Source organism: Phaseolus vulgaris, chromosome 2 (genome assembly GCF_000499845.2).
Source record: "Phaseolus vulgaris cultivar G19833 chromosome 2, P. vulgaris v2.0, whole genome shotgun sequence".
Lineage (NCBI taxonomy): Eukaryota > Viridiplantae > Streptophyta > Magnoliopsida > Fabales > Fabaceae > Phaseolus > Phaseolus vulgaris.
This window is the reverse complement of record NC_023758.2, coordinates 12,662,585-12,689,962: the sequence shown is the minus strand read 5'-3', so window position 1 is coordinate 12,689,962 and position 27,378 is coordinate 12,662,585. Positions and strand designations below refer to the sequence as shown.

At 30.6% G+C, this 27,378-nt stretch overlaps 2 protein-coding genes across 2 annotated transcripts; one reads left to right on the top strand and one right to left on the bottom strand.

Annotated features, from left to right (window-relative positions):
• Window positions 1-1,312: 1,312 nt before the first annotated feature.
• Window positions 1,313-4,193, top strand: LOC137809620 (heparanase-like protein 2). Its single transcript, XM_068610727.1, has 9 exons — window positions 1,313-1,516; window positions 1,627-1,663; window positions 1,819-1,999; window positions 2,081-2,235; window positions 2,354-2,587; window positions 2,693-2,882; window positions 2,984-3,109; window positions 3,244-3,343; window positions 3,775-4,193. Exons 1-9 carry the CDS (start codon window positions 1,313-1,315, stop codon window positions 4,093-4,095), a joined length of 1,548 nt encoding a protein of 515 aa, XP_068466828.1. The 3' UTR covers window positions 4,096-4,193.
• Window positions 4,194-21,676: 17,483 nt separating this feature from the next.
• LOC137810714 (uncharacterized) lies at window positions 21,677-23,108 on the bottom strand. The gene is made up of 2 exons (XM_068612121.1): window positions 22,438-23,108; window positions 21,677-22,147 (listed from the first exon to the last, which is right to left on the bottom strand). Exons 1-2 carry the CDS (start codon window positions 22,974-22,976, stop codon window positions 21,733-21,735), a joined length of 954 nt encoding a protein of 317 aa, XP_068468222.1. The 5' UTR covers window positions 22,977-23,108; the 3' UTR covers window positions 21,677-21,732.
• Between the last annotated feature and the right edge of the window lie 4,270 nt (window positions 23,109-27,378).

Sequence of the window (27,378 nt, the reverse complement as noted above, 5' to 3'; positions counted from 1 at the left end):
CTACTTATAATACATGTTCATACACATCTATATACCTCCAAATTAATTTGTTAACATTCTATGACAAAGATTATGTAAAAAACGCAAAAAGACTACGCAGGTGTGGGAATAGTTTAGGGAGCAAAATGTATGAGACAAAAAACAAGATACGATCCAATCGACATACGATGATGAGCAAGACCACAAAGGTGTTTATGTTGTTTTTGAATCAAAGAATAATGGCAATACTAAGGCCTTGAAGATAAAACATGTGGTTTGCAAATAAAATTTAGGTTTAGTACGATAGTTTCTTTCTTTATTTTAATCATCTTCTACAGTTTAAAATAATTACTTTTAGTCTTTTTATAATATAACTAAATATTTTGGTTTTAATCGATATAAGCTTCTGATTTTAATTTTCATCCTCAAAATTTGAAATCATTATATTCAATTACGTGTTGATATTATATCACATGTAATTTTGTATTCAACACATAATTATATTACATAATATTGAAAATAAATATAAGATTTTTAATTTTATAGACATGAAAAATGGATTCTTTTAAGGAATTAAAATTTTTTATTTATAAAAACAAAAATAAATTCTTAAAATATAAATTAAGGTGTTTTGAAGATTCTTCTAGCATAAACTCATAGTTAAATCATTGCAAATCATCTTATGATCAAATACTCGTGTATTAAAATAGAAAAATTTATCAAAAGTAAAGAAAACTCTAAAATATTTTTTGATTAAACTTAAGTCTGATTCCCTATTACATCCTTTAAATTTTATCAATCTTTCATTAATTTTTTACTACTAAAGTTTAAAATTATTTAATATTTCAGTTTCATTATCTCCTAATTATTGTTTTGATAAGGGTTGCAGGTGAAAAAAAACAATGAAAGGATTATATTTGTTTAATTTTAAAATAGAAGGATTTAATTTGTAAATATAAAGAGTAATCAAAGACTGTTTAATCTAGAAGCAATAAAATCAGAATCAAACCACAAAATAAAATAAAAATATACACATTTTTCTCCTTTGAAGGTAGAATTATAATTATACTTTTCCTTTTTAAATTTTAAATCCAAATAAATAATTTTTTTTTTATATTATTGTGAATACATTGAAGTTATCTTAAAGTTGTTCTGAGAAATAACAGAACCAACCTATGTTAAAAGTTGTTAAAACAAAAGAAAATCTTAACAGAAAAGTTACTAGATAGTGTTTGCTAAATACGTTCTTACTAACAGTATAAATTTCACTGACATTTCACTTACATACACAAGAAGAAGTGCTTCTGTTCCATAACTCAATTCTTCATTCACAATGGAAATCAAAGCAAGCATATGTTGTGTTCTCCTCTTGTTACATTCCCTGTCTTCAGCTAAAGATGTGAACCTTGAAGTGAAAGGGGTGACACACATCGCTACCACAGATGAAAATTTTATCTGTGCAACTATAGATTGGTGGCCACCAAACAAGTGTGACTACAACCAATGTCCCTGGGGAGAAGCAGGCATTCTGAATCTGGTGTTTATTCTTTTCCTTTGACTTCTCAATATGATATTTAGTATTTACCATTAACCAACCATCATGCATATTTTCATCATGCTATGTTATGTGTTTTTCAACTTCTGCAGGACTTGTTTAACGATATTCTGATAAATGCCATCAAGGGTATGTTCATTTTTCTTAAGTCAAATAATCATAGTCGATTTTACTGTTATTAGCCTTTGTGGGGTGATTAAAAGATAAGATTTTTACTTCAAAAGCTTTTGTATTAAATTAAATATATTACATATCATTTCTAATTCTTGGTAAAATTTTGGCAGCTTTTAGCCCCCTAAGGATCAGATTAGGAGGTTCACTGGAAGACCAGATCGTTTACCAAATTGGAGAAGAAGAGGAATGCCCCGTTATGAAAAAGAAAAGTGATGGTCTCTTTGGTTTCGGCAAAGGATGCCTTCCCAGAAAGAGATGGGATGAAGTTAATGAATTCCTTAACAAAACAGGGTATTAATTTAACACATCCTTTTTCTCAATGTCACTATGCATGTTACTAAGTAATCTCACATGTTCCTTTTCTCTTTTCAGAGTGAAATTCACTTTTGGGTTGAATGCCCTAAATGGAAAGGAAAATTCTAAGGAGGACAAGGTGAAGTGGGTAGGAGACTGGGATCCAACAAATGCCATAAGTCTTATGGAGTACTCAATTTCAAAAGGATATAAAATAGATTCATATGAATTAGGTAGCTAAAAGCCTTTTAAATGGAAGCTTTGAATTACACACATATATCCATAAGTTTTTAATATTTTCCTTGATGCATTATGACTTATGAAGTTTTCTTTTAACATGGTGCTTATCAGGAAATGAGTTATGCTCTGGTGGGGTATCTGCCAAAATAAACAGTGTTCAATATGCTAAAGACATCACTCAACTCAGAAGTTTAGTTAATATGCTATACCAAAATACCAGTACAAGGCCAAAGGTGCTAGGCCCTGCAGGTTTCTATAATAAGGAATGGTTTGATAGCTTCTTAGAGAATGTTGGACATGGTGTGGTTGATGGAGTGACCCACCACATTTACAACCTTGGTCCCGGTATGTATATAGATTCTCCTATCTAGTCTTGTCTAATAATAATATATGTATGTACATAGATGTCTTGGTGATTGTTTTCTATACTAACCATTATTCTAAATGAAGGTAATGATAAGGATCTTATTAACAAGGTTCAAGATCCATATTATTTGAGCAAAGTTGCTCAAACATTCAAAGATGTTTCAGAATCAGTCAAGGAATTCACTCCACGGGCAGGAGCATGGGTTGGGGAATCTGGTGGAGCCTATAACAGTGGTGGCAACGATGTGTCAAATACTTTTGTTAATGGCTTCTGGTCTGTCAAATGTTAATCAATTGAGTTCTTTTCTTCTTCTTCTTTGCTTTTTTCTCTTTTCTCATTCACATGTTATCAATGTGTTCTGAATGAATAACTAGGTACTTGGACCAGCTTGGCATGACAGCAACCTTCAACCACAAGGTTTATTGCAGACAAGCACTAGTTGGAGGAAACTATGCTATGCTAAACACCACAAACTTCATTCCTAACCCAGATTATTATGGGTAACTCATCATATATGTTTGTGTGCACAAGTCCTAGTGTACATAATTATCAAGATTTTATATTGATCAAGGTATAACAGTTTGATTTAATAGTTATGATTGCCTCTTTCAAATTGGCATGTTTTTTTTTTCAGAGCACTTTTGTGGCATCGGCTTATGGGAAGAAATGTGCTTTCAGTCTCTCATGAAGGATCTCCACTTTTGCGTACATATGCTCATTGTTCAAAGAAAGGGGTAACCCATCTAAAATAAATTATCTTCTTCTAAGAAATAATTTCTTTTGGTGAGATAGTAACAGTAAAAATAATAGGAACATAAATTCCTAATTTAGTGAGATAATAATGTTAGTCAATTTTTATTTTGACAGTTTATGAAAGAAGTACTTATACATATAGGTTTAACTCAATTGGCAACAACATTGAGTTTGATTATTCAAGAATACATCTTTATAGATGAGTGAAAAGTCTTAAAATCGAAATTTGTTGAGAAACTAAAATTTCATGAAGTCGAAAACTCTAATTACACTGGTCATCAAATAAAAAAACATCATGCTACAAATAATCATTAACAGAAAAAAGTAACAAACTGAAACCAAGAAGTTTCTATTTCCTCTAACTCAATGGCATTTGTTCTTGACCTTGGTTCTTGTGCTTCGTTCTTTTCAGCATGGCATCACTGTGCTGCTCATAAACATGTCCAATTCCACAACGTTCAGAGTATCCCTGGTGAATGACATGAACCTGTACCTAGATAAAGAAGGAGGATCACCAAATCAAATGAGGGAAGAGTACCATTTGACTCCCGAAGATGGCAACATTCAAAGTCAGGTGGTGCTGTTGAATGGAACTCCACTAAAGCTCACACAGTCCCTAGAAATTCCAAAGATGAAACCAAAGCTTGTCGATCCATCTTCCACAGTCAAAGTCAAGCCTGATTCGATTGTGTTTGTGAATAGCAGGAGTTTCCATGCACCAGCATGTAGTTAAGTACCATGCACATAATTTGTTCATAGTTTTTTAATCCAAAATCATGTACATTTCTTTAGGGTTTTCATAGGTCCTTAGTCCCTTTAAATTTCAGTATCCATTAGGGATTCCTTTTCCTAGTTTTAGAATCCATTTCTTTCTTGCCCATCTCCATTGTTGGAATACACCTTATCCATTCAATTCATTGCTATATTTAGTCAGATATGTATATATATATATATATATATATATATATATATATATATATATATATATATTACTTCTATGTCTCTGTTTACACTAGAGAAAATGGAAGAAAGGAAATGATGTGAAGAGAAATTAAATGATCATATTATGTGCACGTTAGGCAATTATTTAGTTCAAATTCTAATTATAAGGTTTATATATTAATATTTTTATAATTTGGTTAATAGTATATTTACAACTCTAATACTATATATAGTATCTATTCTATTATATATTATTATATAAGGGAGTTTTTATCATCATCATGAGAATAAACGTCATCACACGATAGAATTATATCATTTTCTTAGCAAAATTCTAAATTTATACACATACATTTTTTTTACTCATATTATTATTTAGTTATACTTCCCATTCGTGATTTAAATATTCTAAATTATTTAAATATTACCTTTTTTAAGGACAATACCTTGACAGAAAACAAAACTAAAAAATACAATACACACGAATGCGGTAATTAATCTATGATACCATCTTTTGGACTTAGGTCGGAACAATTACAATTGATTAATAATACAAAATATACAATTATTATATGATTTAACTTAAGTAATAATACAATTATATATTTTGATTTCAATAAATTAATTAGGGAATACTTTAGGCAAATGAATCTTAAAAATTGAATGCATGCCTAAAGTACAAATGCTTTCCAATTTTCAATTGATTAAAATACATAATTATTCTGATTAAGATAACTTTATTCAGTATTATTTTTATAAAATTTCAGCATTGAGATTTATAAAAAAAATGTATTCTGATTCAAATTAATTGATTGTTTTAGGTAATTTGCATTAAAAAATAAACGTCTCCCTAAAACATAAATGTTTTTTTTTTCAGTTTTAATAGATAAACTAATATTTTTTTCTTATTAAAATAATTGTATTGTAACATTCTCTTTTTCTTAAATAGAAATAAATAATATAATATAATTTTTATTTGATTAATTTAAATTATTTAATTGGCTAAGAAAATAAAATAAGAACTTTTGTAAACGTAAAATAAAGTTAGACGCAGAGAAAATAGAGTTAGGTTGGTTGGATTTGTTTTCTTAAAAGTACAATTCTAGACACTCATTAATGTATAAATAGAAGTTATTTGTTTTTCTTTAACGTAAACCTTAAAGAGAGGTTGTGTTTAGATTCATGATTGAAAGTGTGAAAATTTGAGGAGTGAAGATATGAAGATTTAAGAAGAAAATGTGAATAAAGTTACCTATCCTATTTGTATTCCTTTAGAAAAAATGCAAAGTTTTAGATAAAGAAAACGCAGAAAATAAGAGAATAAATATAAGAAGTTTTTTTAATCTCAATTTTTTTTTCTTCTTATAAGAGATCTGCAAAGAAAGTTTTAAGGTTTTTTGGATCATGGGGTTGTTTTTTTTTTTTTCTTTTTATCAAAATGGGGTCCGTTTTAAAAAAATTATAAATTTAGACAAGTCGTGCCAATTCGGCACGACTTCATATGCACAAATCGTCCCAATTATACACGACTCTATCATGTCATACTGAAGTCGTACCAACTTGGCACGACTTCTGCCACGTCATAATTTTTTTTTAATTTTATTTTTTATATATTGGGTAGTAAGTTATGTAATGTTAAAAATTAATTTGATACATAATTTTCTAAAAGTGTTAGTTTTAAGGAACAAAAAATTGGATAATCATGTATGGATCATGTTTGAATTGAATGAATAAATACATAGATAAAGAAAATGAATGTTCTAAGAGTGTTATGAATAAATACATAGATAAAGAAAATGAACATTCTCCTTCGGGTACTTTTTCCACTCCACCAAATATATTTGGAACTTCGGCATTCACCCCTCTTTCTGCATATAATCCAACATCATCCATGCACTATCGACCCACAATGCCCTCACCAGCTTCTCATAATGAAGCCAATAACAACGATGATGAACATGTCGTTGATGATCCTCTTCCACGAAGACCTCGACGACAAATACGAAGACCACATTGTGGCACGTCTTCCCATAAATAATTTACTTCTAGTTCAACTTTATATTTTTATTTTATATCTTGTAATGAATCTTACTAATTTGTTTAGTTCTAATTAATCTCTTCTCATCATTACGTGTTATGTAAAATCATTACTTCTCAAGCTATTTATTTTGCAAATTCACAACAATAATTCTCTATTTATTTTCCAAATACAATAATTTTTCATTTATCTATTTATTTCCAAATTCAATATCAATTTTCTTCATTTTTTAATTAATCAAATAATCAAGTTATTGTATTACATTACCGTCAAACAGGATCCATACACGATTATCCAATTTTTTGTTCCTTAAAACTAACACTCTTAGAAAATTATGTATCAAATTAATTTTTAACATTACATAACTTACTACCCAATATATAAATAATAAAATAAAAAAAAATAAAAAAATTATGACATGGCAGAAGTCGTGCCAAGTTGGCATGACTTCAGTATGACAGGGCAACACGACTTCAGTATGACAGGGCAACACGACTTCAGTATGACATGACAGAGTCGTGTCTAATTGGGACGATTTGTGCATATGAAGTCGTGCTGAATTGACACGACTTGGCTAAATTTGTAATTTTTTTAAACGGATCCTATTTTGGTAAAAAGCAAAAAAAAAAACCCCATCATGATCAAAAACCCAAGTTTTAAATATATAGATTTATATAATTAATTATTTATAATTTACTTTCTATTTTTTATTTATTTTGAACTCAAATAATTTTTATTTAAAATAAAATTACATAATTAAATATAATATAATAAAAAAAATAAAAATATTAAATGTTAAATATATTTATGTTATAAAATATATAATAATTAATAATTAATAATTATTATAAAATTATAATTATAAATAATAATAAATAAATTTATATAATAATTATATTAATTATAAAAAAAATTAATAAAGTTATTTAATATAAAAATAAGTTTTTATTAAATATTTAAATATTTTTTATCAAATTTTATATCATTTGTATTTTTTCGAAGTTAGTTCTAATATATTACTGAAAATAATATTTCAAAATCACTGAAAATAATATTTTAATTAAAAATAATTATAATTTATAGATAAATCAATCAAAATAATTTTTTTAATAATTTTTAAATATAAGGGTAATTTTGTAAACTTACATTTTTATTAATTAAAAAGTATAATTTTAATTATATCCATTCAAACTTTCATAAACTTTCCTTACACCTTCTGTTCTATTTACCTTAACCCAAACAACCTCACTTTCTTCACACTTTTTCTACAAATCATCTCAAATTCACTCTCTCAAATCCACTCCTAATCCAAGCAAAGCATTAGAGTGTTTGGATTGAGATATAAGCATTAGAGTGTTTGGATTGAGATATGTTAGAATAAAATTTTGAGAAAAGTTTATTGAAGTTTGTGAGTGATGTGATAATTGTGTGAATATTTTTATTTGTTTAAAGGTTTAAAATGTAAGATTATAGATTTACCCTTGTCTTTAAAAAAATAGAATCTAATATTAGGTATTTTTGTGTAAATTTGGATAAATTAAAATTATTAGTAGTATATTTCGATATAGTTCAATAATTAATTTATGAAAAAATACTAGTTACTTGATAAAAAATAATTTACATATAAAATTTTAAATATATGTAAAAATTGACAATTGTTATATAGAAATAAGTAATAACAAAATGCATAAATATAAAATATATAATTAGAAAAAAAATGTTAATTTACATTTGTAATAATAATAATAATATAATTTATTCATTATAAATAAGTATATATGTTTGTCTTCTATAAAAATTTCATATTATTATTAAATATTGGTAATTATGATTATTTAATTTTGTTAAAAATATCAATAAATATTTTTGTTAGTTAAATTGATATAATAATTAATATTTGTATTTAGTTTATTTTAAAACATTTATTTGTATTTAAGTTGTATTATATTATGTTATATATAACAATATATATTTGATATATTATAATATTAATAATAATAATAAATATAACTATATTATTATTAAAAAGTGAATATATTTTAAATGAATTGAATATTTACATATATTTTTTAAATAAAATTTCAACACCAAAACCTCCAAAGCAACTAAGGATCCCACCACCACAAAGAATCTCAAATAAACTACAAAAACACATCACCAACAAAGCAAATAAAATCCATTATTCAATGCATGCAAAGTCGGGTTAATAGATTAAGGATGAAAAAAATAACAGGGAAATCCACACACAACAACTAGGAAAGTCGATTAAGCTAAAAAAAAAACCATTCACATGCACGTTTAAACACTGCAAAAGCTAACAGTGAAAAGGAAGGGCAAAAGTGTATTTCATTTACTTGTTGAGTTGTCTTTCCTTCCCTTATTCTTCCTTCCTCGCAACAATGCTTAGATGTGATCAACAGTGATCACTCAAGCAAATCGGCACTCGTGTTTCTCACCATATTAGCAGATCTAAACACGTATTCACTCGCCTTTTATCTTTGGGAACAATATATCATTGGATCCAAACGCAACATCTTGTTGAACAAGATGTTTTGATGTATATCATGCTCCAAAAGTGTTGCAAAAGAAGTCATATGCATCCAATGATAAGTCAAGAGCATTTAATTAGTCTTAATGTCTCAAAGAATGCTTAAACACAAAAAGAAGCAATGGTAAAAGAGAACCAACAACACGACTATAAAAGAAGTGAAACGACTCTTTTATTCTCAAGTTATAAATATTGAAGATCTTTTATAAAGAAGAAGGACTAAGGTTGATGAAGACGAAAATGAAAGTCTTGCTACAAGAACATGCATAAGTTCTTAAGCTTATAGGTCTTGTAGTAGTGAGAGGGAACATTGTTCGCATTCATTAGAGACCTAAAAGAGTGATAACTCTTGTATACGTCCTAAAATGGTACTTCTCTTTCTAGTGAGAGTACATGTGATATTTTTAATCGTATTATTGTATACATTTCAAATTTTAGCTGTGAGTGACTGCATTCAAAGAATACTTAGTGCATTAGTCAAGAGTGGCTACATTTTTAGGGGTAAAATAGCATAGAGTCTGTAATATGTGCAGTAGTTGGGTGGGAATCCTTTCAGTGCAACACAATACACCCTTGTGTCACTTTGAACAATTCTACTTATTTTAGTTTAGAGCCAAATAAAATTTGTTGGAGAGACTTGTGGGTGCGATAATTTGGTGTTTATGGGAACAAATAAATAGAGTAATTTTTAAGGAGGATAAGGTAGATGCTGAAGAAGCCTTCCACATGGCTCAACTGAAAGTACTATGACCTTGTTAGATGATGTACTTAGGACATGCACAATTGGTGTCATAATTGACATCATGACTTCATAAATTGGAAAAAAAAAAATTTAAGTGATTTACCTCTGTCTGAATACATAATTGTGTACGTCCAGGTATTAGTTTAGATTGCACTTGTCTGAATGAAATTGTAATATATTAAATGATAAATGACTGTAATGAGAGGGCTTAGACTATGGTCAGTCACAAAGTGCATTACAATTTGTCTATGTTTGTTTCCATAGTACATGGGAGGATGGTTAATATCTGAATCTGTAGGTCAACAATAGTAATTACATATGGAGACATTGTAGCAGTAAGTAAGTATAAGGCTAATGAAAACACCAATGTAGCAGTATTAACTCTAGATATTTATGCTTATTTACTTCTCAATAGACTTTTGTAATTAATAATTACCCTATTTCTTTTGGATTAAAAATACATTCAAACTAAAATTGCAATTGAAAGCTAATAGATACCTCAAGTGCGTGACCCGACAAGTGGCCTTTTCTGCTTGTGTAGGGAAACACGTTAAATTAATCTGGGTGAGCTTTGCACCAAAAACCAACTAAAGCTCGACTGAACAAAATTATATACATGAACAAAGTCATAACATCTCGGAGGATGAAACTAGCCTAAGGGGGTAGTCCTGCTCCCCCATGGCATGGACCATCATATTTGAGATTTGGAATTACAAAAAATAAGGTCTACAAAGCATGTAATATGAAGCATGGCCTCACTAGGAGAGAAAGGGAAATGTGTTTGAAGCAACTAACTAACCAATATTAAAGCAGGTTATACACCCATTAAATGAGGGAGATGGAGCAATAGGTATACAAAACTTATGCATGCTTCAAAATGCAATGCAAAACAATCAAAAGTTTATCTGGAAAAATCAACAAACAAAATAAGCATTCAACCATCCATGAAAGAGAACACTTTGTAATGTAACACTTTAGGGGAGAACGATTTTCTGAAGTCCAATTTTAGGATTAGGTTTGGTGAAGTGAATGTTAATTATCACCAAATTGGGTTGGATGGGTCTATGTAGAGAATATTTGGCTAAAATATGCTATAATGAACCTTGTATATATGTGTATAAGGGTTCAAGCACCCCTCCTCTACTCATTTTTATTTATATAAATTTTTTGTGATAAATTTTTTTTTGCATCATTATTATTTGCATGTCTCCATTTAAAAAAAAAAAGAAGAGACAATTAAATTTTAAATCATAAATAAATTTTGAAATTTTCAATTGAGTCCCTAATAAAATTTTTATCGTATTGAGTATTCAAAATATGTATATATTCTATTAAGTATTTGTTGTTTGATTTTGTGGTCAAGTGAATTAATATTACTGTTTGATTTTGCAGTCTCAAACGCAACATCACAAACTTAAAAACAATCAAAAATAAATATTTAGAATCGTAATTATCTTTGTAAAAATAATATCATTTAGTTTTTAAAATTAAATACTAAAATAAATTAAATCAATGTAGATATATGAAATATGTCACTTGGTAAAAAAATTTAAAGTTATAGGGTTTATGAACGAAAGTAGTGCAATTTTTTTAAAAAAAACACGATTTTGGGTATTTTTTTTTATATGAAAACGGGTAAGTCATAAACCAGCCGGAGAACTTTAGAGTGGAAGTCGTACCCCATGGATATGAATTTAGATTGGAAAAGAATCCACGTGGAAGTCATACTCCACATGTACGACTTTAACACTAAAGTTGTTTCGCACCCTAACAATTTCATTGTAAAATATTTTAATTGACGTCGTATCACTCCTGTACGACTTCAGTGTAAACATTTTACACCGAACTCGTTTGGTCCATCTACAACTTTAGTTAAAATATTTTTAAAAAAAAATTCAGATTATTAAGAAAAAATAAGAGTTGGTTGGTTGTTTTGGTTATTATATTTTTACATCTTAAGTTTTAGGAGATAAGGTTGTGAGAGTTTTATGAAAGCCCAACTTTAAAGTTTGGGCTTTTTAAAAGTATATATTATTTGTGAAATTCATTATTTTTAAGGTTGGGGCTTTAAGGTTTGGTACTTTCCATTCTCGTCAAGTGCTTCAGATTGCACTATCATTGACGAATATTCGACAATTAGCTCCATTGTGGCAGCCTTAACTAGTGACGAGAGGAAAGAGACATTTGAAGGCTTCAATGATTGAGTACTGGGAAAGGTATTGTGACTCTTTCTCTTTCATTTATTGTTGGTGAATGTGTAGTTGACTCCAGAAAGGGGTTGAAAGGAACCTAAACTCAAATTGCGAATTATAACGAAAACATCACCAATTATAACCAAAACAACGTTAGTGTTTAATAGAGTAAGAGTAAAGATAATTAGACACATTTATATTGGTTCACCCCACAACATGGACTACGTCATTCCTCTCAAGAAACCCACTTAAGAACCTTCATTAACACAAGTATTCTTACACCTTTCCATGTACATAAGTATTCTTACACTTATCCAGGTACATCAGTATTCTTACACCTTTTCAAATACACAAGTACTCTTACTCTTCTTTAGGTGTACAAGTATTCTTACACCTCTTCAGATCACCCAATATTCTTACACCTCTACAGGTTACCTAATATTCTTACACCTTTGCAGGTCACCATGTATTCTCTACCTCTCCAAGCAATCAATCATAATCTCCTCCTGTGATCAAGACCTCTTAATACACTAAGAAAACACTCTCTCTACCAATAGTAACAATGATAGAAATCTTGGGAGTTAATTAGATACCAATTTAGAAACTATTTATCAATAATAGAAACAAATTTAGAAACCAATAATTTTTTTAGTCTCTAAAATAGTATCTAATTTAGTCAATATAGCAACTAATTATTCTTAATGTCTAAAATTGGTTTCTATTTAATGATTTTCTAGTAGTGCTTGTTCACATAGTCGTTAGACGACGTTGGATATGGAAACTCTTTAATTTGATTAATTATTTTTCTTCTTGAAATTTAAATGTATTTTGAATTGTTTCTTTCTTTGTCCAAATGATACTTTAATATTGTAATCTTGAATATCTTTACCATATCCTTTATTTGTCGTGTATTGTTCATCATCTTATTCTCATCAGACGTTGGATATGACAACTTATACTTTGATTAAATTTGAACGTCTTTGAGTGTATGAAACAATTTAAATTGTTTCCTTTTAATCTTCTGATGTGAACATTTGACATTTTAATGCTTTGTGACATCTTTGTCACATTGCATCTTTATGAATGCAGTGGATGCTTGATAAGAAAATGTTTCCTTTGAAGAAATCTTCACATCATCTTCATTTTATATTTGCATCAATGAATTCTTAAATTCTTTCTATATTTGTAGTTGTATAAATGTTGAAGATATATCTGGAAAAGATTGAATGACGTTCTCCACTTATTCATTTGAATATCTTTTATTCTTGCACTAGACGTTGAATTAAGAATGTTTTAATATAAGCTCGGAGTACATCTTTGACACATGATTGTTTTTAGAATAAATTTATTGTGTGTGTTTCTTCTAAGCAAAGACTAAATGATGTTTTAATGCTTGATCATACTAATCTCGTTCATCAACTTCATGGATTCCTTAATCAGACACTGAATATGGAAACTATAGATGTTGACTTTGTATGATCTTTATGTTCCTAAAACTCATTTAGAAATTATTTGTGAATATCAATAATTGATATAATCTTTATATTAAAGCACGTGTATCACCGAAAAAACATCTTCTAATATTTTTTAATTATCAATACTTTTTATTCTCATATTTTAGTTTAGAAACATATTATCAAGACTTTCCGAATTAAATTAAATTAAACATTTAAGCACAAATAATTTAATATGGTTTATATATATATATATATATATATATATATTTCTGAAAAACTCTTTTAATATGCATATATTATCAATCATTTTGAAATCTTTCTTATAAAGAATTGAATTTGATCAAGAATTGAAATTGTTGTATTGTAAATCAATTTATAATCATCCAAGAAATTATATTTTTTCCTTGAAATATTAAAGCACATGATATTTCTAAATTATCTAGACCTTCTTATTTCAAAATTTCTACTGTAAATGCATTTTCAAAACTTTCTATGTTTGTATAAGTTTTAATTTGTGATAGCAATCAAACTTAAATAACATTAAATACACCAAATCATATTTTTGAAATCCATTGAATATTAAAACTAATTATCATTTAAACACATGAAATCACTAAAACAATAAATTTGGATTTAATTTCTTAGAATGTTTTTCAAAAAACCTTTTAATGTAGTGAATGTGTACTTTATTTTCCGAAAACTTTATAGTTAAAACATTATTTGATAGAAACTTTCTATATCAAATTAATAATATCGTTTTGATTAAATCTTGGATTTATATGAACTAATTATATAAAAAAAATTAGAAAATATTTAGGAATAATTATAGAATATAAATATTTAGCTTGGAAACTTCCCTTTTATTTGATCGTCTAACACAATTCAAAAGCGTGATAGTTGTCACATTCAAAGTTGTATCATTGTCTGATGCATTAAATGTTGGACTTTGTATAGGGCTTTGATTATATCATTTACTAACATCATCTTTCTTCTTTGGACAATATCTGGTGTATATGCATTGTATAGCATATAGTTGAAAAAAATAGATGAAATATATTTCTAAGGTATTTTACAAATGTGATTACAGTATCTATTTATATAGACTGTGTTACAACCTAATTAAGAAAAGAAATAATAGGTAATGAAAGCCAGAAATAATGGGTGTTTAAAGCTGTACAAATAAAATAAAATAAAATAAAATCACTAATAAATCTGTCCTAATAAATGTATAATGGAATCTGCACTTAATTATAACATAATTCTCCTGATTATGCAACACTCCCCTCAAGGTTGGTGAATGTATATCTATCATTCCCAACTTGCAAGTAAGATCTTCGAATTGTTTTGTGGGAAGTCCCTTAGTAAACATATCTGCCAATTGGAGAGTCTTGAAGGGATGTACTCAGTGGCTATAATACCATCATCCAACTTCTCTTTAATAAAGTTTCGGTCTATCACTACGTGCTTTGTTCGATCATGTTGAACCGGATTGTGTGTAATACTGATAGCGGACTTATTATCATACGCCAAGCCCACAGGAGCTTCATATTTTATTTTTAGGTCATCAAGTATGATCTTCATCCATAAGAGTTCGCACACCCCTTGAGCCATGGCTCTAAATTCTGCCTCTGCACTTGATCTTGCAACTACATTTTGCTTCTTCCTCCTCCATGTCACCAGATTTCCACCCAAGAACATGCAGTAGCCTGTGGTGGATCTCCTATCAACAATCGATCCTGCATAGTCAGCATCAGTATATACTTTCATGGATAAGTTTTTCCCCTTTTTGAATAACAATCCTTTTCCTTGAGAGGCTTTTAAGTACTGAATAGTTCTATCTATTGTCCACAAGTGTCTTTCTCTTGGATCATGCATAAATTGGCTAACCACACTAACTGCATCGGCTATGTCTGGCCTAGTGTGTGATAGATAAATGAGTTTTTCCACAAGTCTTTGATATTGTGTCTTCTCCACTTTTGGGTTTTCCTCATCATTCCCAATCCTATGATTTTGCTCTATTGGCACTCCAGTGGTCTTACAACCCAACTTACCAGTCTCTTTGAGAAGATCAAGGATGTATTTCCTATGAGAAATAAAGATGCCCTGTCTCGAGTAAGCAACCTCTATCCCAAGGAAGTACTTCAGCTTCCCAAGATCCTTCATTTCAAATTGAGCAGCTAGTCTCTCCCTCAAATTTTGTTTTTCAATCTCATCATCAACTGTAATAATCATATCATCTACATAGACCAAAAGTAGAGTGAGTTTACAATTATGAGAATGTTTTATAAATAGAGTATGGTCACTTTGGCTTTGTCGGTACCCCAAAGATACCATAGCTTGAGTAAACCTTCCAAACCAAACACGAGGTGATTGTTTAAGACCATATAGGGCCTTCTTAAGTCTGCACGCCTTATTCCCTTCATTAACAACACCATAACCAAGTGGAATCTCCATGTATACTTCTTCCTTCAAGCTTCCATGCAAGAAGGCATTTTTAACATCAAATTGATGCATTGCCCAACCAAAGTGTGCTGCCAGGGAGAGAATAATCCTGATTGTATTCATTTTTGCCACTGGAGCAAAAGTCTCCCCATAATCGATCCCATAGGTTTGAGAGTGTACCCTTTTGCAACCAACCTTGCTTTATACCAATCCAGTGTGCCATCAGACTTATACTTAACTGTGTATATCCACCTACAACCTACTGCTTTCTTATCTTTTGGTATCTCTACAATCTCCCAAGTCTCATTCCTTTCTAACACGCTCATTTCTTCATTCATGGCTCGAATCCAATTCTCATATTTTAAGGATTCTTGTATCGATGTAGGGATTCTGATAGAATCAATAGCTGAAAGAAAACTTTGGTACTACATAGAAAGTTTTTCTGTAGACAAAAATTGTGATATAAGATATTTGGCACAAGATCTTTTTTCTTTTCTCAAGGCAATAGGTAAATCATTTAGGTTAGGTTCAAAAGCAGTATTTAAGGTGTCCTCAAGAGTCTCATAGGTATGAGTTCTTACCTCCAGTTCGGACAATTGAAGTTGCTGTTCGACCAGGACAAGTTCTTGTTTCTTTCGCTGATATTGTTTTCCAAAATATTTGTCTTCATTATTCTTCTCTGGTAATAATGTTGGTGCAGGGTCTTTGTCATCCTCCCTAAGAATGAAGTCCTGCAACAAAGGAAAAGGTGGCAACTCAAGATTCTCAGCTTCTTGAATACTTTCCCCCTGAAGTTGAGAAGTAAGAAAGAAAGACTTTGTTTTATGAAAGGTGACATCCTTGGAAACATAGACTTTACGACTTTGAGGGTGATAACATTTGTACCCCTTTTTGTTGGGGCCATAACTAATGAAGACACATTTGATGGCGCAAGGATCTCACTTACCTCGATAAGGACTATGAACATGGACAAAAGCAGGACAACCAAAGACACGATTATGAAGACTAGTCAACATGGGAATAGAATGATAGAATGTGGTCATAAGCTGAATAGGAGTAACACCCTCTAGAACCCGAAAGGGTAATCTATTAATCAAATAAGTGGCAGTCAGGACTGCTTCCCCCAGTAAGATCTAGGAACAGATGTTTGGAAAAGTAAAGCTCGAGTAACCTCAAGGAGATGACAACTTTTCCTTTCAGCAACCCCATTTTGTTGAGGAGTGTCCACACAGGTTAATTCATGAACAACTTCATTTTCCTAAAGGAACTTGGAAAGGTTTTGGTTCACATATTCTCTTCCATTATCAGAACACAATCTCTTAATTGGACTTTCAAATTGTGTTTGAATCATTCTGTAAAACTTTACAAACAGGTGAAAAACTTCAGACTTATCTTTCATGAGGAATATCCAGGTAACCCGAGTACAATCATCAATAAATGAAACAAACTATTTTGCACCCGAGATATTAGGAATACGTGAAGGTCCCCATACATCTGAATGAATAAGATCAAAAGGCTTAGAACTTTTATTACCATTGGGAGGAAAATTTTTCCGATGGTGTTTAGCAAACTAACAAACATCACAATGAAATGACTCAGCAGACACTTTTGTAAATAAAACAGGAAATAAGGACTTTAGGGTACTAAATGGAGGATGACCAAGACGTCTATGTTGAAGCCATATCTAAGAGGATGACCAAGATTCACGACCTTGCTGAAGATTAGAAGTGTGTGCCTGTAGTCTAGCACACTTTTTTATTTTCTTCATGCTGTAAATAATATAACCCGTCCTGCTCTTTAACAATTCCAATAGTCTTCCCCGTGGCAAGATCCTAAAAAACACAATGGGAAGGGAAAAATACCACTGCACAATTTAAATCTTGGGCAACCTTTTGAATAGAAAAGGGGTTATTGGATAGTTTGGGAACATGAAGCACATTTTTTTAATGGAAATGAAGGTTGAAGGTGAATGTTACCACGACCAATAACGGGGGTAGTGGAGCCATTAGCAACAGTAATATATGGGTTACCAGATAAAGCAGTGTAGGATGAAAAAGAGGAATGAGGTGTCATATGATCAGTAGCACCATAGTCTATAATCCAAATATTTTCAGTACTAGAAGCATTAAAGGATAAAAAACTAGAACTCTTACCACTCATAGTGAAGGAACAATAGCTAGACGACTTACTAAGGGAGTCCATGAGAGCTCAAAACCAACTGAGTTTTTCAGATTGGCAAAATTTGATCTTGTTCACACACAAAAAATTCACTAGAAAAATTTTTTGGTGGCGGTTTCCGGCAGCCAGCGACAGTTTTCGGCGAACGGTGGCGGCGGTCGGTGGTGGTGGTCGGTGACGGTCAATGGTGGTGGCAGTAACGAACAATGGTGCAAAGTGGTGGTGGTGGTCAATGGAGAAAAGATAAGGAAAATAGAAAGTTGCAGCAATTAAGGCTGTCAAAAAAAAATTGCAATAATGAAAGCTGCCAAGGAAAATGATTACAAAAATGAAGGCTGCTAAAAAAAAGATTGCAGAAGTAGAATCTCCCAGATCAGGAGCTCTGATACCAAATTGAAAGAAATAGATGAAATATATTTCTAAGGTATTTTACAAATGTGATTACAGTCTCTATTTATAGACTGTGTTACAACCTAATTAAGGAAAGAAATAATCAGAAATAATGGGTGTTTAAAGCTGTACAAATCAAATAAAATCAAATCACTAACAAATTTGTCCTAATAAATATAGAATAGAATATGCACTTAATTATAACATAATTCTCCTGATTATGCAACACATATGCATCTTTTGCATCGTCTGTCATAGGTGTACAATATTTCATAAAGTTATCATCTTTCACTTTCCTAGTACATTTGATGTACACTTGTATTTTATGCAACGAAAAATCACATGTATCTTTTGATATATAATTTCTAATGATTATGTACATGAATGAGCTTTGTTATATCACAACACAATACATCAAGAACATATTTGAAACAACAATACATCAAAACAACTCAAACTAAACTGATTAAAATGTAAACAAAGGATATTAATGGGTAGAAAACATAAAAAAGCACAAAAAAAAAATTAAGCTCACGAAAAACTCAAGAATAAGTGATGAACATTAAGAACATGAAGAAACTTGAAGAAGAAGTGATATGAATAGTTAATCTTGAATATAAATGGTGGAATACAAAACTAAACCATAGAAACACGATATTAAATAATGGAAATGAAAGAAAAAGTGAAGAAAATATAAAGAACATTGAAAGACATGAACCAAAACTCAAGAACACATGAACCAAAACCAAAAAAAAAAATTGGATTTAAGGCTTATCTTAATCGTGTTGCCTTGCTCTGATCCACATGATGCAATGTTGTTCTTTAGTTTTGGAAATGATTAATGGAGGCATCAAAAGAGTTGTAGAAGATGGAGGTTTGCACCGAGAATGAGTTTTGGAAGGAGAAGAGGAAGGGATGGTTTTAGGTGCTAGGGCCAAGGAAGAGGTTAGGTCAACTTTCTTGAATTTCTACTATGCTTGAGAGTTTCTTAGAAGGAGAGAATTGAAGAGAGTTTTACTGAAAATTCATAAACAATTTAGTTAATCCAAGTCTAAAGAATACAATGAGGGAAGTCTCTTATTTATAGGCTAAAGGAGCTCTTAATCATGCCTCTTTGTATGTCTTCTTCACCTTAGTTAAGTTATGGTGAAGGTTAAGGCAACTAAACCGTGTGGCTCTCCTAAAGGTGTTCTAGAAACCTTTGCTTCAAGGCTAAGTGAAGGTTTTTATAGTGTCTTAGGATTATTTTTGACCTATTCTAAAAATGGTTCAGAAATACAAAGTCAAAAGAAATATTATTCTACTATTTACAAATTTATACAAATTAAGACTGAGATTTCCTTTGAATTTTTGTGTTTGACCTTATGCTTTTAAGTGAGAGTATAATGGCTAGGAAGTGAAGATGGTCCTCCATCACTACATTTGATTAATAGGAGAAAAATGAAATGCAATAAAATAAATAAAATATAGTTAAATAGAACCTTCATTCTAGTATTAGGATGTTTTCAATGTATTATTAGAGAATGAGTCTAAGTCCATATCAATCATCAAGCTCAAATCTATGATAAAATGTAAACTCAAAATTCAATTGAAAATTGAGGAGGACTTTTATACAATTTTATTTTAATTAAATATTTTATTGGTAAACTTAGTAGTTTTTCTATAGTATACATAGACTTAAGTTGGTTTAAGATATATTTTGAATAAAAGTTTTTTCTATATGAAAAATTCTTCAATTTCTTTAGTATTTTTTTTTATCTTTGAATATCTTCCACTCTTCCTTTACCTTCTCTATAGAAATTGTAAAAAAAAAACTATCGATTTTCTCAAATTTGTATTAGGCGTTCATCACTACTCAATTGTAGGATGTAAGGAAAATACAAAATAAGGATCTTTAGTAAAATGAATGCAGTACCATGTCAGAGTGATCCAATGCACCACATTCAGAAAATACAATGATCAAAACAGTCATTTTTAAACTGAAGAAACTAAAACCAATTCTGACCAAAACTTAAGTGAGTTATACCACATTTTACCCTAATAATTTTTAGTTTTATCATAAATGTGACCAACACTTCAGATCTAAAAGATAGGTTCCATATATCATTGGAAAGAAAGTTACTTCTTAAATTCACGTTTCAAAGCAGTTTATATATTAGGAGCTGACAACAAAGTTTTAAAGTAAACATATTCGACATGGATGATGGATGTTTTATTTTAGGGAGAGAAATTCTGAGTAATGGGCTGAAATAAAACTTTCATTTGATTGTTAAATAACGTGTTTAGTTTCATGCTTAAGATGTGATTTTAAGAAGCTAATAATTATAGCTTTCACATCCTAAACGTGACTCTTTACTTCTGAAATAGCTTCCTAACACACCAAAAGACTTTTAATCAGATCAACAAAATCAAGTTCCACAGTCTGTGAAATAAGTATTCCTTACAATGCAATCAGACTAGTCACAAAATCAACCTACTCAGATACTATCTCTAACATCCCCAAAACTGGCATCCATGACTTAGACAAAACTTTTCACCCAAAACGCAATGAAGTGTGCACAATCATTGTTCCAAACAATATGTTGGGCTTATTTTATTCAAGAACAAAACTAGCAACATAAACATACCTAAAAGAACTTGAGATTTTGGGATACTACATATATTTAGGAAAAATAGGTTGACTATTGAGATTCAGAATTTATGGGACAACCATTAACAAATGTATATTCAGATTAAAGATTATTTATCAAATTCCCAACAGCAAAATGGACTTAAGAATGCAGTATACCAATTAAGTTTTAATCATACAGTGTAAGTGAATAAATTCACAACACAATTTTCAGACAATACGTTGACAAATCATTAAAGGGCTTAACTATAAGAAAAACTCCCTATCCTTGGCTGGCAAATGCGGATGTATTCAATCAGTAATCCTACCCTCAAAGCAGAAGACACAAACAACTAAAGGGTGTGGGTAATGGGATTGGCATATGTGTTTCTTCTTTATGTTCAAACTTCAAGGACACACAAACTCAGATTTAGTTTAGAGAACCATATATTTTGGCCTCCATCTTAGATTGTTAAATTTTACATTTCAAAAAGAAAAGATGCACCACAAAGTTAAAAGTTAATTAGGTCTTAAGGTTCCTTATACTCCACATGAGAAAAGAAAATATTGTCAGACACGGGATGTTCTCCAACAAGAAATGTCATTCAGCCCATGATTTTTAAATCTTCCGTAAAAGGGTATATACAAAATGTCAGCCTCTTCATTTTTACATATATAAGGGTATATACAAAATGTCAGCCTCTTCATTTTTACATATATAACTGAACTAGGTCGCTCCATTATGAAATATAAGAAAATGAAAATAAATAGAATGAATAACAAAACTAACAATTGTTCTTCATGTTGAGAAAGAAAAAATCATACATTTCACGTCAATTTGATGGGTTCAAACCTTTTTTAAGATTTCTAAGGATGCTCCACATGAATGTGGAAACAAAGAAAAGGATGATACCAGTAATGATAGCATACTTCAGACCAAGGTTCACTATCAAATTTACTAGCAGCCCAGCAAACACCACACCAAAGAAATTAGCAGATACAGCAGCCCAAAATGGCATATCAAGAATGGCTGCTATAAACGCTCCAGTCCATGCTCCTGTTCCAGGAAAAGGAACAGCCACAAACAGCATCAGACCTAGCCACTGAAACTCCTCCACTGGACCAGCCTTCTCTTTGGCATTCTCAAACAGCATGTCAAGCAACCGCGACACATAAGAGCTCCTCGCAGCGAGGAAAGAGGCAAATCTCTTAAGGTAGAGTACAATGAATGGCACAGGGACCATGTTCCTACATCAATTACACAAAAATGGTTCATCCAACCATGGGAGAACTCCACTATTACCGAAAACCAATCTAAATTACATCAACAGTAAACAAACAAGGTCATACTCTCTAACATAACTATTCCAAGTAAAGATGGAATGTCACAACAAACCAAACAAAATAACCATGAGAAATCCTAGAGAGTCACGTAAGGACAAATAGGTAGCATGATTGCAGTGAATTTCAAGAATATCTCACAAAACTTAGCTATAGAAGAGTGTGCTTAATAGAAGGAAAAGAATTAAAAGACTAACCCGAGAATGGACAAGATTGTTAAAGTTGTGGGGTTGAGTTGCATCCAGTAACCAACAGGAATAGCCCCACGAAGCTCAAGCACAGGAAGAGTAGCAAGGGTGAAGACCACAACCCCATCAGGCCAACCCAATTTCCTCAACGAATTGGCAATGTTCAAGCCAAAGCCAGAGGCTTTGATGGAGTCAACCGCAGCATTAGCATCCTTGGAAACTGCAAACCAAGCCAGGGACAAAGAGGCCCAAAATATGACCCAGAAGGCGAATTTAACTGGCTTTTCCCCAGAAAGCAGCAACCTTTCGGCTTCATCAGCAGGGTCAAAGCATTCATCAGAAGAAGCTCTTGTTTGGGTCAGTGGAGAAGGGGAAATTGCAATAGAAGGTCTGAAATGGGGGGAACCGTGAAGGGTTGAAAATGAGAAGTTTGATTTAAGAGATTCTCTGCCCTTTTGAATGAGAGGATGAGCATTGAAAGGTGAAATCCTGTTGTGGGTTTTTCTGAAATGGAATGGGGATGTTAGCGACAAAGATGAGGCAGCCATTGTTAACCGACCAAGAGGGGAAAGATGAAAACTTTGTTTGATAAGAGAAAGTGTGGAACTTAGAATTGAGAAAGCTTGGTGTTCAGGTTCATTACATCATCATCTTCAGTGACTGAGGCTTCAGAAGTTAAATGCTCTATCTATACCCTTCCAAACCAAATATTTTCAATGTTTTTTAAATGAAGAAACAAATATTTAAAAAAGAAAATATAGATAACCGTATTTTATATTTTGTTTAAATCCACTAAATTTTTTTAAAAAGCAAAGTATTAGAGAATTTTTCTATTAATGGTTACTATAGGGACACATGTTTATTATAATAGGTTTTCTGTTATTTTTTGTTAAAGCTGTAAAATTTATAATATGACTCATGACTATTTTCTCTCACATCCCGTAGAATTTATCGTACTAATCATTTCTCTCACATTCTTTTTTTTTATCATTTTCACTTCTTTCAATTACGGGACTTATTATATTATCCACACTTAGTTGATTTGGGAATTTATCATATTATTCATGATTCCTCTGTAAACACCTTTCCAATATTTTTTAATTTTTTTGGACTTTCTTTCATTTCTTTGTTTTCCTATATGGTGTTCTTTGTTGCAAGCACCATCTTGTGTCCTAGTTTTTCTTACTTCCAACATTTTCAGTGAGTGGAAGACGAAGACGAATAAAAAAGTGAGGGTACATTTTTCATTAACATTTTTTTTAATGATGTTGAAGCAAAAGAACAAAATATTGTTTAAGAGGCAAAAATAAAATTTTATAATAAATCGAACTCATGACTGTTAGTACAATCCTTGTAATGACAAACGTATTAATTTTTTAAAAGGACTTGTACGAATAATAATTATAATTGATAACTAAATTAGAAAAAAAAAAAATTTTATAAATTATATTAGTGCTTAAGAAATTAAAAGCGGTGCAAATTTTGAAATTTTATCAAACATTTAGAATAAAAAAATACATTAAAATACATTAGGAATGATACACTCTCTCTTTTTAGGATTAGACTTCATCAAATCTGATTTTCATGTATATAACCACTCAACTTTTTTAATTTAATGCTAAAGTTAATTCGCAAGTTTACTTCGATCTTAATTCCTTGGTAGAATGAGTTTAAGTTTTCTTATTAAAAATCAATTCCTTAATTACTTAATAAGCAAACGTAGTTTCACAACAAGAGTTTAAAATAACTAAGTCAAGCTCTCTTCCTATATGCAAGCTTCATTATGTACTTTGCTTTAGTTCTAGATTACAAAGATATTTTTCAATACCCAATGGATCAAATATTAAGCTATGGATTACCAAACCACAACAAGCATTAAGCATATAAACAAAATACTAACATTGAATGAAAAAATATTTATATATGTAAAACAATACTAATTACATGAGAGTTTAGTGGTTAATTCTAACCCCAACAAAATGGCTTTACCTCTTCATTATCATGAAGAGTCCAAAAAAGAAAATATGCACAATGGTGGAAGATGGATAACCAAAGAGAAGAAATAAGGACTCTAAGGAACCCCTAGTAAATTTAATGGTCTTCAAAAACCCGTTCTCAACTACATCCCAACAAAAAATGTCCTCTTTCACTAGAAAAACAGTAAGAAATAAGTCAAGGGTGTCATGTTAGTCAAAGCAACCCCCATTGTCAGACATTACACACTAGGTGCATCTATCAAAATGAGTTTTTTGTCCAACTAGCGTTCAATGCAATTAATCCCATGTTAGGCTTGTCCATCATAAATAGCTTTCTATGCAACTGGCGCTGAACGTAATTCACTTGAAGCCCAACATAGATCACCACTAGGAGGTGGCGTTAAATCTTAGTGTGCCTAATGCAGGTAATCTTGTGGAGATTCCAAATTTGTTCTTTCATTTACAATTTCCTGGATTCCAATCTTGTTTTTCTTGATTGAAAAGCCTCATATTCAATTGTTATACAAAAGTTAATAGGGATTATTGATATAATTAGATGATAGTAACAAATATCTAAATACTAAAAATTATTAAAAAGGGATTGAGTGGTTTAAAAGCTAAAGAATAGTATATTTTGTTAATATAAGGTGACTAAATATAGTGGTGAAAATTAACATTATCAACTTCCCCAAACTTATAACCTTGTTTGTCCTCAAGAAAAAGGTAACTTCACACATATATACATTTAATCATTAATGGTATAACAATTAAGAGGCAAGTTCACACAATCACTTCAGATGTCATTCATGTATGCTCTTTGTTAAGACACTAGAAAGTTAATCAGTCTCTTGATATGAATGCGTTAACATTTTGATGATAACAAAGATTATAAGGTGTGTTACATTTTATAACAAAACTAACTTATGTGCAATATTACACAAAAATATTAGAGAAGTTGAGCAAGACTCATTAGACGATCTCACAATGAATAGATCCGTTAGACAATCTAGTAAAGGCATAACAGACAATCCAATATTCATTTAGTGATAGGAATTTAAGTATCTGTATGATTTAAAGAGAACCATTTGGAACAAAGAATGATGTGCAGATAGATAAGTTCAACTGTGAAGAAATGCGTCATTTAGAGGGAGTACGTGAGAGTTTGTTGGTGGTTTTTCTTCTTTCATTGGGGTTCAATAATCTATTTTTACTAAATTCATGGGAGCTATCATTGTTATTGAACAAGCTCAAATAAATGGGTATTGTAGAAATTTGGAAGAGATGAAAATTATGACGGCGAATCTAAGTGAAGTTAGGTCAACACTTAGTTTTTAGAGTGAGGTTAGGCCAAATTGCAATTCATTGATTCTTCACTCAATCACAGTACCATTAGTTTAAGAACATAATTGCAGCTGCTTCAATTTATCAAACAATGATGTTAAATCCAATTATATCTCAAAATACAAAATAGATTTCAAATTCAATCTGATGGTTACCACACAACTCAAATCCAATTCACCAAATAGAAATTAAAAAATGCGCAAAACCTGTTTCATGAATTGTCCAAACCACTTAGATTCATTTTTCTTACTCCAATTTCAGTTTTCCACATACAAATTCCTATGTTAGTTCACCAAAATCACTTTATTATGATTCACTTTGAATTTCACTACTCTTGTTTACAACGATGAAACAAACTTCTCTGATCGTCTTCTCCGTTCACCGGTTTCTATTTGCCAAAAGCCGCAAAACCTCCATTCGCGATTCTTCCAACACTAATTTCAAAATCGCTCCAAATAAGATATAGAATAATATAACTGAATGAAAGCGAAAATGAATTTCTGTAAAATTTTCGAGAACATATAAAATGAACGCCACTGAATTTTCTCTACATTATTCAACTCTAATTTACATCGGCACTATTCTAATCTCCACGCGTATTGATTCAAATCACGTTTCGCACTTAAATGCTGAATTTTCAAACAGAAACTCCACAATCTTCGAACTATCACTAACGAAGCTCCAAGGCGTTGAGGTAGCGAGTCAAATTGTGGAAACTGACAATGCGTAATCACAATAACAAAGCACATAACCAAGGTTTCGAAAATGAAAATGGAAGAGGAATTTGACTCTGTTTGTTAGATCTAAATAAAAAATCGCGACAAAAGTTCAAGCATATTATGAATCGGATGAACACGAAACCAAAAAAAAAATCATGAAATTCCAAAAACAGATATGGATTACTGAGTTCACATCTGAAAATTTCTTTTCGAACCACAAAAAATTATTGGAAAATTTTGGAGAAGATGATAATGGGAACCTAACTTTAAAGAAAATTGATAATGATCTAGTAGAAATTTATGAACTCAAAAATGAAAATCAAAAGCACTCAAGAGCTCTAATCTATGAAGAAATTTGAAAAGAAATTCAAAAAGTTAACTATTGGAGTTTATGACAATTTTTGGACTAAACATGACTCTAGAAAAAGCATATATGATTTAAAATCAAAATGACTCGATTATCACCAAACAAATTTAAAAAAAAAAAATCAAAAGAACACATAAACACAAGAAGACCTAAAAGAACATACATGAAGGTTGAAGTAAGAACAATTAATTTGAACCGAACAAAAAGATAAAAAAAAAAATCAATCGATAAACATTCAAGACAATCAAGAAAATTATGAACAACACGGAAATTAGAAAAAATTTCGAAGAAGAAGCTACTTATCTCTTAAACCAAAGCTAGGATACCAAATGATGCAATCCTAATTTGCATCTTCATTTGTAAATCTTCTTCTTAATTGTTTAGATTTGAATATCCTCTACGAATGATGGAAACTATTGTGAAAGCATGAAGAATTGTAGAAATTTGGAAGAAATGAAAATTATGACGATGAATCTAAGTGAGGTTAGGCCAACACTTAATTTTTAGAGTGAGGTTAGGCCAACTCTACTAGGAGGAGTCTAGAAAT

Bases quoted from the DNA above. Each gene is read 5' to 3' on its own strand.
- LOC137809620 (XM_068610727.1), top strand. From the start codon at position 1,313: ATGGAAATCAAAGCAAGCATATGTTGTGTTCTCCTCTTGTTACATTCC. The intron at 2,000-2,080 runs GTATTAATTTAA...TTCTCTTTTCAG, and splicing joins GAATTCCTTAACAAAACAGG to AGTGAAATTCACTTTTGGGT. The intron at 2,883-2,983 runs GTCTGTCAAATG...ATGAATAACTAG, and splicing joins ACTTTTGTTAATGGCTTCTG to GTACTTGGACCAGCTTGGCA.
- LOC137810714 (XM_068612121.1), bottom strand. From the start codon at position 22,976: ATGGCTGCCTCATCTTTGTCGCTAACATCCCCATTCCATTTCAGAAAA. The intron at 22,148-22,437 runs GTTAGTCTTTTA...TAATTGATGTAG, and splicing joins ACAATCTTGTCCATTCTCGG to GAACATGGTCCCTGTGCCAT.